At 40.3% G+C, this 19,201-nt stretch overlaps 1 protein-coding gene across 2 annotated transcripts; it reads right to left on the reverse strand.

Moving 5' to 3' along the window:
- Window positions 1-3,475: 3,475 nt before the first annotated feature.
- SAMM50 (SAMM50 sorting and assembly machinery component) lies at window positions 3,476-18,215 on the reverse strand. 2 transcript variants are annotated; one of them, XM_059472128.1, is made up of 15 exons: window positions 18,073-18,215; window positions 16,319-16,429; window positions 15,202-15,303; window positions 14,667-14,754; window positions 14,052-14,158; window positions 12,011-12,141; window positions 11,716-11,803; window positions 11,099-11,227; window positions 10,367-10,438; window positions 9,207-9,293; window positions 7,787-7,857; window positions 7,310-7,377; window positions 6,314-6,460; window positions 5,079-5,220; window positions 3,476-3,684 (listed from the first exon to the last, which is right to left on the reverse strand). In XM_059472128.1, the coding sequence occupies exons 1-15, from the start codon at window positions 18,091-18,093 to the stop codon at window positions 3,639-3,641; spliced, it is 1,410 nt and encodes a 469-aa protein (XP_059328111.1). In that variant the 5' UTR covers window positions 18,094-18,215; the 3' UTR covers window positions 3,476-3,638. The 2 variants fall into 2 exon arrangements, with proteins under 2 accessions (XP_059328111.1, XP_059328109.1); XM_059472126.1 differs by having other exon boundaries at window positions 6,314-6,463.
- Window positions 18,216-19,201: the final 986 nt, after the last annotated feature.

The raw sequence follows: 19,201 nt of genomic DNA on the forward strand, positions 1-19,201 counted from the left end.
GGTTGTGTTTTTTGCTTAACAAGCACAGGATATGCTCAGCACAGCGTCACATCCCTATTACAGTAAAACCATCCAACAGCATTGCAGTTGCTAACAGCAGTTTAGCACTGCTCTCACAAAACACACATCCACTATCTCAACAAGTTTGCTACGGTTGAGAAGCTGTGCAAAAATTCTCCTGGAAAAGATTCCTACTGAAGCTGTGGCTGCAAGTTCCAGCCCTCTTGAAAACAAGACAAGAATAGCAGAACAAAGTATAGTGTACGCTCAAATTCCATAATTTTGGGATTCTTATGCTCTCCCATACAAAGTTTTGGATAATCTTCAAGATACCTGACCAGCTCCTTAATAGTCCCACAAAGCACTCATGGGGTTTTCTTTCCCTGTAACACCACAGTAAAAATTCACACCTTTTCATGTGAGTGCTCACCCAGCCCAGAGAAGGGAGAGCCGATGTGACCTCCCCTCACTTTTCCGTATTTCATCACACATAGGAAAGTCTTGGGACACTTCCCTCAAAGGGCACAACAGGGACAGTTGTTTCTACACAAATACCTGACAAAACCAGCAGGTATTTTGCAAAGGTAGAAGTCCTAGACCTTAGTTGCTACACCTCTGCAAAGACTGGCAGCCAGATCTGTGTGAAAAAAGGCACAGAGTGACAGCAAAGGCACTTATGTTGAAGTACACTTCTGCATTATTGAGGTCAACATTGGAATTTATTTTTAAAGCTTTATTTTCAAATCAAATACATTTATGGCCTTACTATGGCAGCAAACCTGCCCCTTACCTTCTCACAACCTCCCAGTTTCCTCTTCAACTTTCACCTAAGTCCCCTAGAAACTCACTCATTAACAGCACCTGAGAACACCAGATCTTCCAAATATAAAGAGCAATTTCAACTTTTTTATATAAGCTAGAAATTACCCCTGTCTTAGAAGAGGTGATGGAAATATTTGCCATACTTCTGACATGCTACTGCCACCTTCTCCCAGGCTCGTGGGTGCCCTGACACATCACTGAGACCCTTGAAACCTTGTCCCAAAACAATCCTCTCCTCCCCACGCCTCCCTCAGCCCCCAGAAAGGGCTGCAAGCAGTGAATTAAGACCACAGCTGAAGGGACTCTGCCAGCCTGGTGGGCCCTACAGCCTCAGCACTGCTCACATGAAATCAGGAGACCACGAGCACATTCCAGGTGTGCTGTCTGGGGACACTCCTTGCCACCTTGGTGTCCCTAACAGTGGCATGCCTGAAAAGCAAAAGCATCTTCACTACTCCACAGGTAAACTGATATCCAAAAATGTCCATGTAAACAAGCACCAAGCTTTTGAATCACAGTTCTGACTGCAGGCCTTACTCCATTTATCCTTTCAACTCTGGCCAGAAACACAACCACGAAGAACAAGGATTCAGATCTGCCCAAAGCTCTCCCACTGAACACTATGGCAGCTTTTACTGGAATTCTGATTTCTACCTTATCCACTTGAAGTATCTGGGCCTCTGCAGCAAAATTTAAATGGAAATATATTAATCATACAGTATTCCATAGAAGAAACCACATACAGATGCTTCTTCCAGAGGAATTCAGACATACTTTCTGTACTGGATAGCTTTTGTGCACTTGTGTTATGCCATAAGAAAATGTAACTTTTCAACCTAGTGCAATGCCAGTAGGAAAACAGTGATGCAGGTGGAGCCTCATGGAACATGATTTTGCCCTTGTTATCCTACTGGACAATTCTCTGCTCAGCGGCACAGTGAGAAGATGTGCTCAAAAGTTCTCTTCAGCCTTCAGCAGTTTCTTCCATTCCTCCCTTGATGCTCACAGAGTCTCTCAAAGCTTCATTGTGGCCTGGCTGGTGTGTGGTGAGCACACTGATTTCGGGGCTCTCCCTAGGCCTGCTCAACTCAGAACACTGCTGAGCCCTCTCAAACAGCCAGCTGAGCTTAGGGTCTTGTGTCATGATAGAGGATGGCACTTGAGCAGCCTTGAGTAAACACAGTGTGCACAAAAGAGAGCTCTCAAGGCTGCAGAATGCAGCTAACTTTGAACTACTACAAGAAAAGCCTAAGAGTATTTCAGTATCTAAACATTCACATTAAAAATATTTTTATATGCCAAATTGTCGATAGTGCTGGAAAAAACTATTAACATTTGTTGACATTCTTGACATAGTTTCATATTTTATCTCATGACAACAAAAGAATCATCAAAAATGCTAGGTTAAATATGTACTTGCTGCAGTATCTGTTAGATAAACACACTGAAAAAGTTTTTTATATCAAATTTTGCTATTTGAAACAGCTGACTTCTGTCATTCACACCATTTTCAATATCTGTAAGCCTGGTGCTGCTACTTTTTAAGAGGGGAAGGATGTTTAATCAAGCAGAGCTCTGCAAATCCAGACAGTCCAGTTTGTAGCCTTCATATTTTAGAGAATTATCAACTAAACCAGATTTAGTTAGTGTATTACACCCACAGCAATACATACCAATGCTAAACCAATGTATAAAACTATGTTCTCTTTAAAATGGTAGAGTTTGAGTGCTGACTTGATTTGGAATGAGCTTTCATGGCAGTCCTGACATATTCAGCAAAGTCAAGGAGAGCACCAGCATATCCAAAGCTGTCTTTAGCTGAGCACAAAAGAAATCAGGAGTTTAACAGCTCATGTATTTCTGTTCTGCTCCCCCAGAATCTTCTTTGTATTGTGATTTTAAACCTGACAACACTTGACAACAACAAAAAGTGATACAGGGAAAGGGCACTCCAAGTTCATATTCTCTCAGCATGACCACACAGGGTTGATGCTCATAAAAAAAATCAGTATGCAACTACCTCCAAAGATGTTAGGACCAAAGTAGTGAATAAGTTCATTCTTATAAACTGAATTATACCCCAAGTGATAAAGTCAGAGGTGACTTGGAGATGAAATTAGCATCTCAACAAGTCAGGAGCAAGACACAGAGAAACCAGGCAGTTCCACATGTTTGTATGTCTGGAGTCACTTTTTGCAACTGCTACAAAAAGCTGCTTTTGCAAGACAAATCAACAGCTTTGCTGAGAGCATTAAAACACTCAAAGTTCAGAGCCCTGAACCTTTCAAAATCATCATTTTAGTATTTACTATGCTAGACAGATGACTTGAATTTTTACAGTATGCAATTCAGATTTTAGAAATTTAAACAGAGGTGAATTACAACTGAAATATATTCAAATCAGAACATTGTGATTCATTTAGAACCATTAAAATGGTATCATTTTTGACTTGTAACAGCTTTTTCAAGGACTTGTGGTTGGAGGAAGGAAAGCTGTGCAGACCAATAGAACTCTAATGATATGAACCACATCCAAGAACCAATATCTGACACAACTCTAATACTTCAAGTAAAAACCAACAACTAAAAGCTGCAAGATAGAATCCTACAAACACTCTCCCATCTTTGATAAGAATCAGAGGTACAATGAACCTTTAGAGCATAATTATTTAATGTAGTTTCTTGTGGAGTCCAAGAGGTAAATCACTCAGCTATATATCTGCATTTCAAGGAAAAAGGACCATTTTGAATTATGTTATAGTCTTGATTTCATCTCCAAATTACAATTTCATTCCGTGATGTAAAATATCTCTGTATTATAGAAATCTTATTCCTGCTCCAAACTGAACACCATCACATATCCTGAAAAGAAACAAACAATAAACAATGTAAGCGATCCATAAATCACTAATGAAATGAAATGAAAATCAATTCTCCCTATCCCCAAATTCCAAAGGTTTTAGCTAACATTAGTTTTTTAAAATAAATGCTTTGACACTCTGCCATCCATATGGAGCATTTACATTTCCAAATAAAGCCTATAATTTTGAAATTGCTATTATATATTCACATTGCCCACAGAAACAATCCTCCTGTATGAAAGACTGGTTATCTCACACAATATTCACAAACAAGAACAGGCCTCCTGAAGCTTTTTATTGCATATTATAATGTAGGGGGATAGAATATAAGAAAATAAAATAAAGATAGAGTAGTGTTGTCATTTATTGCAAGAGTTCTATTATCATTACATTGCAAGGGTTCCATATTGCTAGAGTTTCATAAGTCCTTGATGTTTCTCGTAGGCACCTCCTCTAGGCACTGACTCTTCCTTGTCCTCACAACAGCCAACTGACTCCAGTTCCCCTCAACCAACCAATCCATTCTTTTATAACACTTTTCTGATTGGCTACAGGTGGGGCCTGTTAAAATCAAGCCTGCTCCTAATCTTTAATAATTACCTCACAGCAACTCTTTAGGGGGTAAGATTACTTTCTATATTAACTTTATTTACTTATATTCTATCCCCCTACAGAGTAGAAAGTAATCTTACCCCTAAGGAGTTGCAGCTGGGTTAATTATTAAAGATTAGGAACAGGCTTGACTTTAACAGGCCACAGCTGTAACCAATGAGAAGAAGAGTGCTATAAAAGAGTGGGGTGGCTGGTTGAGACGGGAACTGGAATCAGTTGGCTGCTTTGTGAAGAGTCAGTGCTCAGAGGAGAACCCCATGAGAAAACACCAAGACAGTATGAAACTTTGGTGATAGGAGAAAACAGTATGGAACTTCTGCAGTAAGATGACAACATTATAATATTTGCTTGATGCAGGATAATTGGTTGCTAACAAATGAATTTGTTCTTCTTTCCTCTTTATAAACTTGTTTTCATTTTTCAAGCAAAGACGCTAAACTAGGTATTTATTAAAGACAGCAAATGAGGTATTTATCCAATCACTTGGGTTTAGAAGGCTTAAGAACACCCCACAAGCTGTTTGAGTGATCACTTCCCCACAAGAAATGAAGCTGCTGCACAGCTATTTGCACATATCAACAGCTGCTCTCAAGATAAATGAACTGTGGCACTTGGGAAGTGAAGTCTTCACCCAACTGTGCAACCAAGGTGAATAAAACAGGCTGGGAAAGCAGCAAGATGTCTCTGTTGGTATGGACTAAACAAACCCACGAATCACAACTCTCTCTCAGAAAGCAGACTGGAGTGCAGGAGCCTCTGCAGAAGCTGGTGTAGCAAACCAACCTGTCTCCAGGCTGTACTCCCATGGGGAAGCAGTAGTTGAGCTCGAGCCTGGCGATGTTTCCCAGGCGCAGCACTATTCCCAAGCCGTAGGACCAGCGGATGCACTCTGCCAGCCTCTGCAGGTGTGCCCTGGGACCGTCACCTGCAGTCAAACACCAACAGATGAGCAGCACAGCAAGAGAGCAGAACTAGAATTAAAATACTGTGATTTCAGTTGGATTGTTGGCTGCTCTCCATGTCCCACTATAGGGCATCTACTAGCAAGAAGGAGGAAATGAGTATTAAAGACTTCAATGTCTTTACTGCTCCCTTTCAGTACCTGAAGGGAACCCATAGGAAAAATAGAGAGAGACCAAGTGACAAGAGCCTGGAGTGACAGAATAAGGGGGAATGGCTTCACACTGACAGAGAGAAGGGTTAGATTGGATATGAGACAGAAATTGTTCCCTGTGAGGGTGCTGAGGCTCTGCACAGGTTGCCCAGAGAAGCTGTGGCTGCCCCATCCCTAGAACTGTGCAAGGCCTGGCTGGATGTGGCTTGCAGGAACCTGGGATAGTGGAAGGTGCCCCTGCCCAGGGCAGGCAGAAGAACAAGATGAGCTTTAAGGTCCCTTTTAACCCAAACCATTCTGGGACCGTATTCTATGATTCAGTGGGTCTCTACTATTTTTAAGTTGATTGAATTATCTCCCTCCTGTATGGATGTCACCTTTCTTACATCAAATGAGGCAGACATCAAATACCACTATATTCTAAAACTGAATGAAATCATATTGAAAAGTCATACATTAATACACTGAAATGTATCCTGAATAGAGTTAGGGATGGGAGATAAAAGAGTCCCATCAGCTACCACACCCTCTTCTAATGCTACCACTTTTTCTTTAGTTCATCCCAGTAAACACCAGAACCCCACTAAAACATCATCTTTCATTCTCCCTTCAGAATGGTGTAAGATAGCAAGTGTTAGTTACACACTGGTCTGCAAACATCACCTGTTCGTAGACAGTACCATTACCCTCCTGGCTCTCTTTCCTACAAGTTTTGCTGGAAATTATGGAGACAGCTAAATAAACTACTGGCAATCTGTCAAATATATTAGTTAAAAGCAGCAGGTTTTAGACAAACACCAAAATATATGCAGTAAACAAAGTGCCTCTGAGTGAACAGACACAGAACTCTCCTTTTTGCTCTTATGTAAAGAGAAGAGGGGGTTTTTATTCTGTTGAGTCTTACCATAGTTGAGATTGCAGAGATTTCCAGCATTAAGGAAGAAATGTGTTCGGAAAAGGTCTCCAAACCCTCCACGGCCAGGCCGGAAAGGGAGAGGGGTGTAGAGATGCAACCCTCCAGCCCAGTAGGCTTCTCCTCCCAAATAATCGCCTGCTTGGAAAAAATGTTGGAATAAACATTTTAATTTTAATTTACTGTGGAACATATTAAAAGAATCACTTGTTAAAGGCACAAAAAATCATCCATAAGTTGTTTTACGTTCCATGAGTTTATATTCCACTTCTACCCTTTACAACTCTTCCCATTTGCTTCCAACTCACTCCAAACTCACCACTATTAGTTTGAAAAATTAGAACTTCCACATTTCTTTAAACCTTCCAAGGGAAGTACATTTTTCTTCCTTCCCTCACCAGAACAGCCTGAGGCATGACAGTTCATCAGAATTATGTCCTGGCCACCTTTGCAATACTTCCCTTTGTAATAAAAATGGGCAATTGATACAACTGAACTATTAATTTCAAAATAGACTGGATATTGAATCCACTGATAACAGCAGAGTAAGGAAAAAAACTGAGGAAGCTCCTGGCCCTCCAAACACCTCTGCTGAGCAGATTATCTTTCTCCCTAAGCTACCTGAACATAAGCTGTATCAAACAAACTGTTGCTATAACCATGTTTTGGGAACTTTTCCAGCTTGAAGGTTGCTTACTAATTAAAATGACACACTGGAAGTGTGCAAGTTTGAACGCACACATGGTTGATAACATTAGTAATTAATCACAGCTTAACTAAGAACTACCTGGCTTTATCCCATTGAGAACTGATCTGTAAACAACATATTTTGATATATTGATATTTTGATATTTGAGAAGCCATAACACTTCTCAAAAGTAGAGAATGAGTGTAACTATTTTCAGGCTATACAAAGTTTAAGGATTCTCTGTGACACACTAATATTTACACTATTGTTCAGAGAAGGGGGACTTAGAAGTGTCAGACCTTCACTCTGGGGTCCAATGCTGTACATACTGAATCCACGCACACTTGTTGGTCCACCAAGGTAAAACCTAGTGAATAGAGATAAATTTACTTTAATGCTTCACCTAAAGGTGACTTTGCAACAGCTTTAGTAATGTGATCTTTAAACACCAGCATCAGAAGGCAAAATTTGCTACAGAGTGAACAGAGTCAAAATATGGCTTTGTGTCTGAATAAACCTATGCTTGTTACAGAATTTTGCAGGTGGTAAATACCATTTTGCAACCAGAAATATGGGCAGGCAGAGCTACTACACAGCCATTTATAAATTTTTACCAGCCCAATATGAAAATGGCTTGAGTAGGAACATGCAATTACAGCTAACTGCAAACATTTTATTCTCCTCAAAACTACTACTGTTTTTCTCTTGTGCAGAGTTTTCTATATACAACACCTCTGTTGACTGGGGAAAAAACCCCAAACATTTAAAAAACTTGCCTGTCAGCTATACTGGATGGCTTGTCTCCAATAGGTACCAGCATTCCACCCCATAATGATGCTGAAACAACCTTTGGAGAGAAAAACAAGTTGCTTATTAGTACCTATTCCTCTGGCAGAGCTCCCATCAGTCTCCCAGAGTTACAGCTGCTCACATCCTTTGGACATCACAGCCTGTATGTCAGATTTGCAACAGGATTTTCAAGAAATTCTTGATGGCTGCTGCCCTCTTTCTTTTATGCAGTGTTGTGCCTTGAAAATGTTAATATAGCACAATTGAACCAAATGCTACTTCCACAACACCTTAAGGGAGCACTCAACCTCATTGTCTTGAGAACCTCATTGTCAACCTCTTGTCTTGAGAATTTTCATGTCCTGAATTAAGACAACACTGCTGCCATCAATTATTCCTGGCAATTTAAACTCACAGGAGACTGAGTCCAACAAGCAGCTGCCAAAAATGTACAATTATAACTTGTCTGTAAATTACCCTTATAATTACATGAAACCACCTTCTGCGACTCACTATAATGACATCAAATAAACTACAGAGTTATTCTTTATCTATAAAAAGTAATTTTTGCAATTCAAGTCACTGAAATAAACATATTTAATAATTTCCTTGCTGCCTGTGTGCTAGGTGTCACTGATAAACAGTGACATCTATTGTCAGTACCTTTGGGATAGAAATTATTGTAACCCCTGACTTTAAAATCTTCATGATGGAAGTTGCTGTTTAATTCCCCATTCAGCTCTGAGAAGAATTTACTGCACTATCTCCATGTGATAAAAAACTTCTTTCTAAATTCAGTTAGAAATACTCCCGGGATATGTTGAAATTCTTATTACAGTTTTTCAGCATTTCAATTCAAAATCCTACTTCCACCTAATACTAAATCAATGCTGTTGAAATCAGCCTTCCAATTTTTTCCCAATAATCTTATACACAAGAAACAATTACATGCTATCACACCAAGATGAACAGTTATATATTCAACATTTCAATTAAAAAGGAAATTAAACCAAGATTATACAGAATATTCATGAAGGTTTAAAACTTCTAAGTTTTTCAAAAACTTCCAAGATCTTTGAAAAATCCCTTCTAAGGAAGACCGCAAAGAACAGACACAACCAACATCACTTCTGGAAGGAAAAACATTCTTAAGGTTAACTGTGAAACAAGTTCTCTCCAAAATTCCCACTTTTCAAGTGATTCAGTATTCAAGTGATTGTGCAGAGCAGGAACATAAAGTTAAAAATACAGATAGTCCATTTTCCAGAAAACAGAATCAAGTTATCTACTCCAGCCATTTTTCACAATCTTTTTCCTAATCCATAGCAGAAAATAATCGTAAGACACAGGTTTAATAGCTCCAGAAAAACCTCAGGTCAATTACTCAAATATCTTTAAAAAGTTTACCGAATCCCAGAGAAGTTGCTTATTCAACTGAAATTCAAAGTCCTCTTTCAGAAAGCTCACATCTCCACCTGTATAGCCAGCCAACTCCTGCAAAGACATAAATTTATGGAAGTTGCAACAGATATATGTTTCTTTCCTCTAAAAGCCCAGCATGTCTGCATCAGCACAGGAAGTATTTTTCTTTACAAGAAATACAGAAACACTGGCATGGTGAGGCTGCTGATTTTTGGACTGAGCCATGCATGAACCTCTGAGCCTCAGAAAAATCAGCTGCATTTTTTTCTGTTCCAAATATTAAACCAAACTATTGCTTTCCAAGCCATTTTTTAAATGAAGGCAAGACAGAATGGAGCTAGAAAATGCAGCATCCAAAATCAAGACTGTATTTTCCTAGATCTGAGAAGATTTCATCTGCTGAAGAAGGCATGATACAATTTGTTATGTTCAGCTCTCATTAAGTGACTGAACTAACTCAGTGTTAAGAGGCAGAATCTAACAAATTACACAGTACCTAAACCCTGAATTACAACCACTTTTCTCACTCACAACAGTCCATTGCTGCTTACTTTTAGTTCCAGCGGCATTTTAAATCTGCCTCTAAAGCACTAGAGAAATTAATGCTTCTGAAGTATTACCCACACAGCAGAAAAGCCTACTTTTAGAAAGGCTCTGACTGTAACAAGAGGGAAAAGCATTTTCTCAGCCAAAATGTTACATGCATATGCCTTGGAAAGTTTTTACCCAGTCTTTCATTTTTAACTCTCAGAAATTATGTAAGGAGCAACAGGACTGCAGCCTGGCAGTCTCTGCATGACAGTGTTAAAAAAAAGAAGGGCTAATTATAACCCACTGAAAGTGTAGTGCAAATACTGTCAGGGGTAGTGTCTCTCAGCTAATAAATAATTTAAGGCTGATGGAGAGGCTGTGCTCTTTGACTAATGGCATACAAATGAAAATTTTCCACCATAAAAATACTTTCATGATTTTAAAAGGCACACTGGGTAAACAGAAAAGGTAATTAGTAGTCTGCATTGTCCCCTAGTCAATTTTAGATTAATTTCTAACTTTAGACTTTTGAACATGAACATTAATTAGATAAATTAAGACTTATTTGAACACACAGATAAACCCCAATAATAGCACAAGTGATTTAAAGCTACCTGATTAATTTTCAGCAAAGCACCTCGTTTTGGCAAGATTGTGGAGTTCCGGGAATCAATTACCATGGCATGCTGAAAAGAAGAAAAAAAATTGGGGTTAGGTTCTCATATCTGTTGAATGCCTCAGAGCAACACCATTATTTTCCTTCCAAAACTGTGCAAACAGTGGAAGACAAGCACAGCTCCAGCTAAGATTAGTACAGCTACATGGATTTGGGAACAATATCCCTGTAGACTGGCTTTGTTTGACATTTACAGGCCACATGAAATGCACACATTTGTATTTTCTGCCATGGCACACACCAGAAACAGAGCAGCAGCCCAACTGCAACCCACCAATCTGCAAAGAGTTTATCTCCTACAGTTTGTAAGCTGTAAGTGAAAGATGGCAAGTGACCAGAAGCTGGCATCAGGGAGAATGTTTACAAAAGGCTGAGGATGAGGAAATTTACTCTTCCTGTCTGCTACACAACAAAGCAATTCTGCAAAAAGAAATGGCAGGTGAGACAGAGGGAGAACAAGCCAAAGCCTAACAGTCAACTATAATTCTCTTAATTCCCTGTTTTCCCTTTGGGCCTCCTGGATTCTCCATGCCAATGACCAGACACAGCAAAAGATGTCTGAAGGAAAATACATTCACTCCAAAGACAAAAAGCTCCTTTGGTATCACTCCTAAGTATGAGATGACTCAAAGTTATGTGTTTTTAAAATACTATAATGAAAAAGCCTTACAGAGAGAGAAGATTTTAGAGAGTGCCCACTTTCCTCTCGAACAGAAAAGGATGCTGTTCTAGCAAGGCAGCCAAGCTCTCTCCACACAACTTCCCACTTCACTGTGTGATTGGTCTTCCAGATGGGAAACTACAATAAAGGATTGAGAAAGTCATTAAAACAATTGTTACAAAATTAAAATAAATATTTTTTATATTTGAGTCTAAAATTCTTCCCAAACTTCTTGAAACAGAGAGAAACCCTTTTCCATTTGAGTTATGCTAATTCTGCTCCAGCAAAGAGAGTCAGATGCACACTAATGAATCCATTCCAAAGAAAAATACCTTGAATTGGGCTGATACAGTAAACTAGGCAGTCAGCTACCTTTCTGAAATGATAATTTTAAAAAAATTGAAGAAAAACATACTGGCATTTTTATATGGCCAAAAAGAGAATGAATTGTAACAAAAAATCCAAGATGCACAACCTCTGTCCTTTTCAAATCACTGACCTCTTTCAAATAAAGACAAGTCAGCCCTGTGCATGAGTGATTCAATTATTCAAAAAGTAAAACAAGTATTTCCAAGAGCCCAACTGAAATCTAAATGAAGCATGTGTTACACTTGTGCTACACTCACATTATATTCTGTTGATATTCCTCTGTCTGTTTCTCGAAGAGAGCTCCAAGGGAACTGTCCAGTTACTTTGTATACATTAGCTGAAAAACTGAAACACAACATTACTGGCAGGTTTGAAAGGGAAACTATTTAAGGTACAGCTCTGAGCAACTACAAAAATTTAAGAAACTAGCTCTGCTACATCATTACCAGACACTCAGAAAAGAATAGATATAAGTCTTACTCGAGGAAAGATCTTTTAATTGCTTTACATTCCTACACTAAAAAAAGAAGTAGCAAAAACCACATCCCCTACTTTTTTTCAAAGTTTCCAGGCCGTGGTTTGAAGAAGGACAGGCCATATGAAGTCTCTTTTGTTCCATAGGAGAACTGGAAGGTCACCTTTTCTGCACGTCCAAGGAGATTTGGGAACTTCAGCCCAAGTACCTACAGAAAATAAATTAAAAAAACCCCAAAACACTAGACAAACAAACAAAAACCTCCACACACCATAACATTTTATATTGTCTGCTGCCTTGCATCTAAATCATATGCTGAAGACAGGGACATCATGAGAATTAGGAATTAAGATATTTAAAAATACACATAACTGAGTGTGGTTTTTTTCTGTTAGTTTTCTCTCTGCACTGGCAGCAAAAGCCAACAGTGCAAATTACAATTAAACATCCAACTTTTATTGCTGTTTAGTAGCTGCTTACTTAATCTGCACTCTCACTGAGACATCAGTACTGGTATTACTTCCAGCAAAATCTCCAAGCCTGTCTCAAAGCCCCGGAGAACAAATCTTTGGCACAACAAGCAGCTGCCCTGCAACTGCAGACCCTCCCAGTGATCCTCAGGAGAAACCCATGTCAGGGAGGGTTCATCAGAACCAAAGCACGGGAAAATTATCACTATGGAGCCACTTCCCTGTAGTTTTGTTTTGAGCCCCAGGATCCTTTTGCAACTGGACCTGGTGGCACAACACAATTCTATAATTCTCCTGAAACTACTGAAACAGTTTTGCCAATTCTGACACAAATTCCTTGCATCCTTCAGCCAGCTCTTGGCCCTCTGACAGAAAAGATGGAGCAGCTTTCCTACCAACACAGACACTACCACTGTACTATTGTTGTGTGTTCTATTGGAAAAGAATACTAAAAAACTCCCAAATCCTGACTGCCTTGTCTGACAGCTGTTGGAAGCAAACCAGTAACCTGAGCTTTGTAATGATGGTTATTATGCCATAAAAAGGAAAAGGCTTTTAGTATGAAGTACTAGATGTATAAACTTCAGCTGAATTTATGGGATTAGAATAAATAAATCTATTCAACTGTTAAGGAAACATAATCTGGGTTGCCAATATCAGTGTATACAAATCATGCTTTTAGAGCATTCACAAGTTTTACTTCTCTGTGATAAATTAAAATCAAACAGAAGAGGAAGCTGAGCACAAAAAGAGAAACCCAAGCAGCTTTCAGTCAGTTCTGAGCAGCACTGGAAGCAACAGGTAGGATTCCCTGCTGGTTTCCTTCAGGCCACAACACCATGAACTTGGCTCCTGGCAGTGGAGCTGCATAAGCAGCTCTCAACTCACCCAGTTCCAACTCTCCTTGCACATGCAAAACACCATCACCTGAGTCATGTGGGATCATACTCAGGTTAAAAATATCCCTAAGAGGAAAAGGATGAGCCCCTTGATCTGGGTTATCCACCAGCCCCAGGCACAGCTGCTCTGTGCAGTGAGAAGGCAAAAAGGGTGAAGGATGAGCACCTGAAAGCACAACCTGCTCACAGCAGCACCTCTGGTAAAAGCACATTCACAGACCAGCAGTACAGCTGGTGCTTCCTGGGGCAATTGGCAAATATTGTTCATACAAGACTTTAATCTGATGCATCCTTAATTGAGTCATATGAAAACAAGTTCCAAAGTTTGTAGAATTCATGAAAACCTACAGCCCAGAATAATTGATACCACACTAAAAGAAAAAAACAAGAAAAATTTCTAGGTTAAATATAAAGCATTTTGACTGAGAAGAAAAATACTTCAAGTATATCTCATAGAAACAAAATGGCAAATTCCTTGCTAATCTCTCCAGGAGATGAAACATCTTAAAAGTAGCAAGAAATGATTCAAGAAGTTTCAAGAATTAAAAAACTAACATGCTGAGCTGGAATCTACAGCATTGTCCCCCAGCTCAAAATAGGCTCTTGCTGAATGAAAGCCTGGCACAAAGGCCTGACAAAGTCTTAGTAAGGCTGGATCAAGACTGGATCACCAAATTCCTAGCTAGGCTTGAAACTGAAGGTAAGAGGAATATCAAAAGGCATTAGTAATAATCTGAAATAATCCATACCATGCTGCCTTCATTGTTGCCAACCATGGTGTTATAGCTCCCAGTTAACCTTCTCAGTTCGGTTACCTCAAAGGTCACATCCAAACCATTTGGAAGGGCATCATCTCCTAAAGAAATAAATGAAGTGCATGTTATCTCTAAAGAGATATTTTAAAAATTGCAGACAGAAGGTTACTTGAATTATTTGAAAACTGAGTTAAGGCATAATTGGATGTGAGTGCAGAATTTGACTCAATCATAGGATTACTGACTTTAATAATTTCATGTGCATGTGATGTGCAATTCAAGTACAGGACACATTTTCAAGCTTTCCCTCACATGCTCCTTGAAACTGTGGATTAAGAAAAGCTTACTGTAATCATTGTAAGTGCTGAAAATTCACTCATTGACATACACATATATTCAAACACATGCAAATAGATTTCCTTCATAGGGATAACTGATGTTGATACATTTGTACCCACAGCACACCCACCTATTCTTCTAAAATACATACGAAGGTATACAAGACTAAGTTATACACACAAAAAACACCCAACCTATTACACAGGGAAATATATATTACAGTTATGAACATAAGAGAATAAAGGTGAGGATAAGTGAGGGAATACACACCTTGGCAGGTATCAATCAGAACATCCACCTGTCTAAAGATTCCAAGACGAAGCAACTTCTCACGAGCTTCATGTGATTTCCTCATCACCTACAGCATGAGAAAAGTTGCTCAGTCACAGAATCAGAGGATATTTGGGATGGAAGGGGCTTTCAAGATAATTTGGTCCCTTCGAGTCTTTCAGGTTAACAAAAAATAATGAGGATAAATTAGTTAAAATGCAGCTAAGTTGTAAAATATTCACAGATGTGCATCTTCAGAACAGAACACAACCACTTTAACACTTGCATCTGCAGAAATAATTTAAATCTAGAGCATCTGGCTCAACACCTTCATACTTTTTGTTAGTTTGCTTCCTAATTACTTTAATAGTTAGAACAGTTACTCAAATAGGTTCCAGTAGCTACAACTTATTTAGGGGGCCCCTGTTCTTGACAGAGGTGCCCCATGTCTGAAGGGAGTTGCCCAAAGCAGGAAAAAGAGAGAAAAAATTTAAATTAATGTCTAAACAGCAAGTCTATTTGTTGCAGCACTTACATCAATGAGATTTTTTGCCTTGAAAACATCACAGATTTCATACATGATGATGTCATCTTTGGTCCTTCCAAGTCCTTCGAAGTGCACATGCTGAACCACCACCTAAACACAACAAATCTTTACACACAAGTACTGGATTTGCATCTAATAACGAGGATCAAGGTCACTAATGCACAAAAATTATTGTGAGAAACCCTGATGATTCCTAGGGCTAATTCCTGCTAACCTACATCATCAGAAATGACTGCTTTCTGAGATTCTGGGACATTGTTCCCATAGCAGAAAAACAAAAGAAAAGAGATTTCTGACACCAAAGTTAACACTGGATGTAGCAGAAGAAACACTGATGGACTGCAGCTGCTGGGGTTGTGGTCATAAATGTTGTTTGGACAAAGAAGCAACTGCAGAAATCACACAAGTAATAAGTACATAAGCCAGAATTATGTAGTTAGTTGTAGTTATTTGCTACTTCTTTTATCAGCTATACATAAACAAAGAATTAAAAGAAGAAAATCAAGCAAGTGTACAAGCCAAAAATATTTAAACTCTGTTAAAACCATCACTACCACAGAAGCAGTGCAGTTTGAAATGCAGCTGAAAATCACTCCCACTATGAGGTATTATACTTTCATTTTGATACATAATCACCTGAGACAATTTTACTGTAAAAATCACAGCACCTTCCACACTACCCAGTACAAACGGAGTCCAGTGATGGTATTTCCCTTATTTTTCCAATCTTTTCAGTGAATTATCATTTTAGGGGTAAATGTCAAAAAAAATCTGCTTCAAATAGTTGTCAAGGATTGGAACAGGCTGCCCAGGGCAGACACTGCCCCTGGGAAGATTAAAAACCAAGAGGATGTGGCACTTGGGACATGGTTTAGTGCTGGGTTAACAGTTAAGACTCTGTGATCTTAGAGGTCTTTTCCAACCTAAACAATTCTATACCAGAGTTTGTAAAAGAGGCTATGCATATTATAACTCGATCAGAAATATTTGTATGACTCTGTGTATTATGTATAATACAACAGCAAAATAACAGCAACCTTCTATTACTGCCAATTGCTGAAAAAACTGCTCTCCAAAAAATTCAAGATGTTGCTCAGGCACTTACATCTTTGTTTTCAAGAATTTCCTGCTTGCTCTCAGGTTCAACTTCAACCAGTTCAGCTTCCTCTCCCAAGGAACCAAAGTCTGGCCCAGCCATTGGAAGAGGCTCCAAACTCTGAAAGCATAAGAGAAAACAGCATTTAATAGGGTACACAGATTTGTGATTGGTGCCTTTTGTAAAGAGAAATACCCGTGGTTCTCAACAGTGAGCTCATCCAATCCTAAGGGAAAAAAGCAAAAGAGAACTAAAATGAAAGGAATTTACCAAAACACATGACACCTACCTGCTTGCTGAAATTTTTAATGAAAGCTAAATAGCTTCCACATTGAATGATTTCTGAAAAAAAACTAATTCCAAATTCTTAAAAAAACCCTAAAAGCTCATGCTGTCACTTCTCTAGTTTGGGTTTTAGGAGGCAGAAGACTAGGAATGTCAAACAATAAAATAAAAAGGGTGTTCTCAGAATGTTAGTTTGCTTTGCATGTATTTATTTGCCTTTATATTTCAGTATTTCTTTTATTTTTAGCCTTATTCTTTTCAAATACAGCTCAAGAACCTCGGGTTCTGACCACCAGAGCCAAACACTTTAATGAAACACAGCATGGCTTTATTTATTATACCTGAAAGAGTCCTAAAAGAGGACTTATCAGAATAGCTGCTTTCCTGAATAGTAAACTGCTGTTGCATATCAAAATCCAGTCAAAGGAAGACAGAAGCTTCTACTACTGCCACAAATTTCAGACAAGTGTGAAACACTTTGTATCCACATAATATTATCTAGCAGTTCACACGATAGATGGACACAAAACACAGAATGCAAGCAAAAAATCTTGAAACAGAAATTACATTAGTCATGGTATTTACATACTCTAGAGCCTTAATTGGAGGCAGCTCTCTGCAGCTGTTCTTCAGCCTTAAAACTGACCACTTAGACCTCTGTGTTTCTTCTTTAAGCACTGGTAGATGGATTTGGAGATTTGTGCATATATTCACGATGATTTCAGGCATGAGCCCCTCAGCCCTCTCCAAGCAATGCAAGGCTCCAGCCTCCAAGTCTCACCAAGGGCGCTTCTCTTTGCACTGTGTTTTGTCAGCTGCTTGGTTTGGGGTTTTGTTTGGTTTTGGTCGTTTTTATTCTCTTTTCATTTCCCCAGCCTCGTTCCTGCCAGCCCACCCCCTGGGGAGGTCAGCTTTGCGAATGCCTCAGGAAAGACCGGGAAAACACCCAGGTATTCTATAGGGAGAAAAGTAGTAAGAAATTTATCTCCTTTGGGAGGGTGGTGAGGCCCTGGCACAGGCTGGCCAGAGAAGCTGTGGCTGCTCCTTACATGGAAGGCCAGGTTGGATGGGGCTTGGAGCAGCCTGAGACAGTGGAAGGTGTCCCTGCCCATGGCAGCGGGGACGTGTCACCACACGACCATAGAGGTCGCTCCCAAGCCGTCAGTATCACTGATTCTATAAAATCCCCAGAAATGAGCAGGGAAGGGAAGGCGCCTCTGGGCACTGGCACAGACTCCGACCCCTTCTTTCTGCCCCGACTGTGCCACAACCGGCGGGCTCGGAGGCGCGGAGCGGCTGAGGCGGGACACGGCCCCCGCTCGCAGCCCCAGCCCCGCTCCCGCCCGCGCCGTGCCCGGCCCGAAGGTCGCGGCGGGAAGCGCGGGGCCCTGCGACCTTCGGGCGGCTCCGGGGCGGCTGCCCGGGTCCCACCCCCGGCGGGTCCCGCCCCGGCCGACCCCCAGGGCCCCGGCGCTCACCCGGGCGTGCACGGTGCCCATGGCGGCGGCGGCGCGGGCGCGGCCTCGGCGGCTCCGGCGGACTCGGGGCGCTCAGGGCCGCAGCGCGGGGGCGGCCATGACAGGCGGCCCCGCCCGGCGCCCATTGGTCAGAACGGCGGAAGGGGCGGGGCCAGGGGAGCGCTTCCTGCGGCCGGGGGTCACCGAAACCGGGGAATTCACCCTAAACCCGGGGGTTAATCCCAAACCCGGGGAATTCACCCTAAACACGGGGAGTTAATCCCAAACCCGGGGAATTCACCCTAAACCCGGGGGTTAATCCCAAACCCGGGGAATTCACCCTAAACACGGGGAGTTAATCCCAAACCCGGGGAATTCACCCTAAACCCGGGGGTTAATCCCAAACCCGGGGAATTCACCCTAAACAGGGGGAGTTAATCCCAAACCCGGGGAATTCACCCTAAAACCCGCGGGATTCAGCTTAAACCCGTGGGATTCACCCTAGACCCGGGGAATTCACCCCAAAATCGCGGGATTCAACCCAAACACGGAGAATTCAGCCCAAATCCGGGGGGGTTAATCCCAGACCCACTTGTTCGTTTCACCCTGAACCCATGAATTCACCCCAAACGCACGTGTTACATCCCAAACCCATGGGATTTGTCCCAAACCCGGGGAATTCACACACGTGTTACATCCCAAACCCATGGGATTTGCCCCAAACCCGGGAAAGCAGATTGGGCACTTGAAACTGAAAGCTCATGTTGTAAATTACTTTAAATTGTTGGTATTGTAATTATCATTATTATTATTACTACTACTATTTATTTTACATTCCATGAAATTGTTATATCTAGCTATTTCTGTATGTCATTTTTATATTTGTATTATGTATTTATAGATAATATAGTTATTATATATTTATGTTTAAAAATATCTATATTAAATGTAAATAAATATTTTAGCACATCTATTATCAATGGAACAAATTATTTAATAGTTTTTTATTATCTTATTTATATTTAGTTATCTTCTAAGTTAGTTTTAGCTCAGAAACAACACACCCTTTTTTTCTCCTTTCACACCCAACTTTCTCTGGTTTTTAATTATTTGTTTAAATGCAACAAAGTATTTGTAAAATAACTGGTTG

The sequence above is a fragment of the Ammospiza nelsoni genome, chromosome 5 (assembly GCF_027579445.1).
Source record: "Ammospiza nelsoni isolate bAmmNel1 chromosome 5, bAmmNel1.pri, whole genome shotgun sequence".
NCBI lineage: Eukaryota > Metazoa > Chordata > Aves > Passeriformes > Passerellidae > Ammospiza > Ammospiza nelsoni.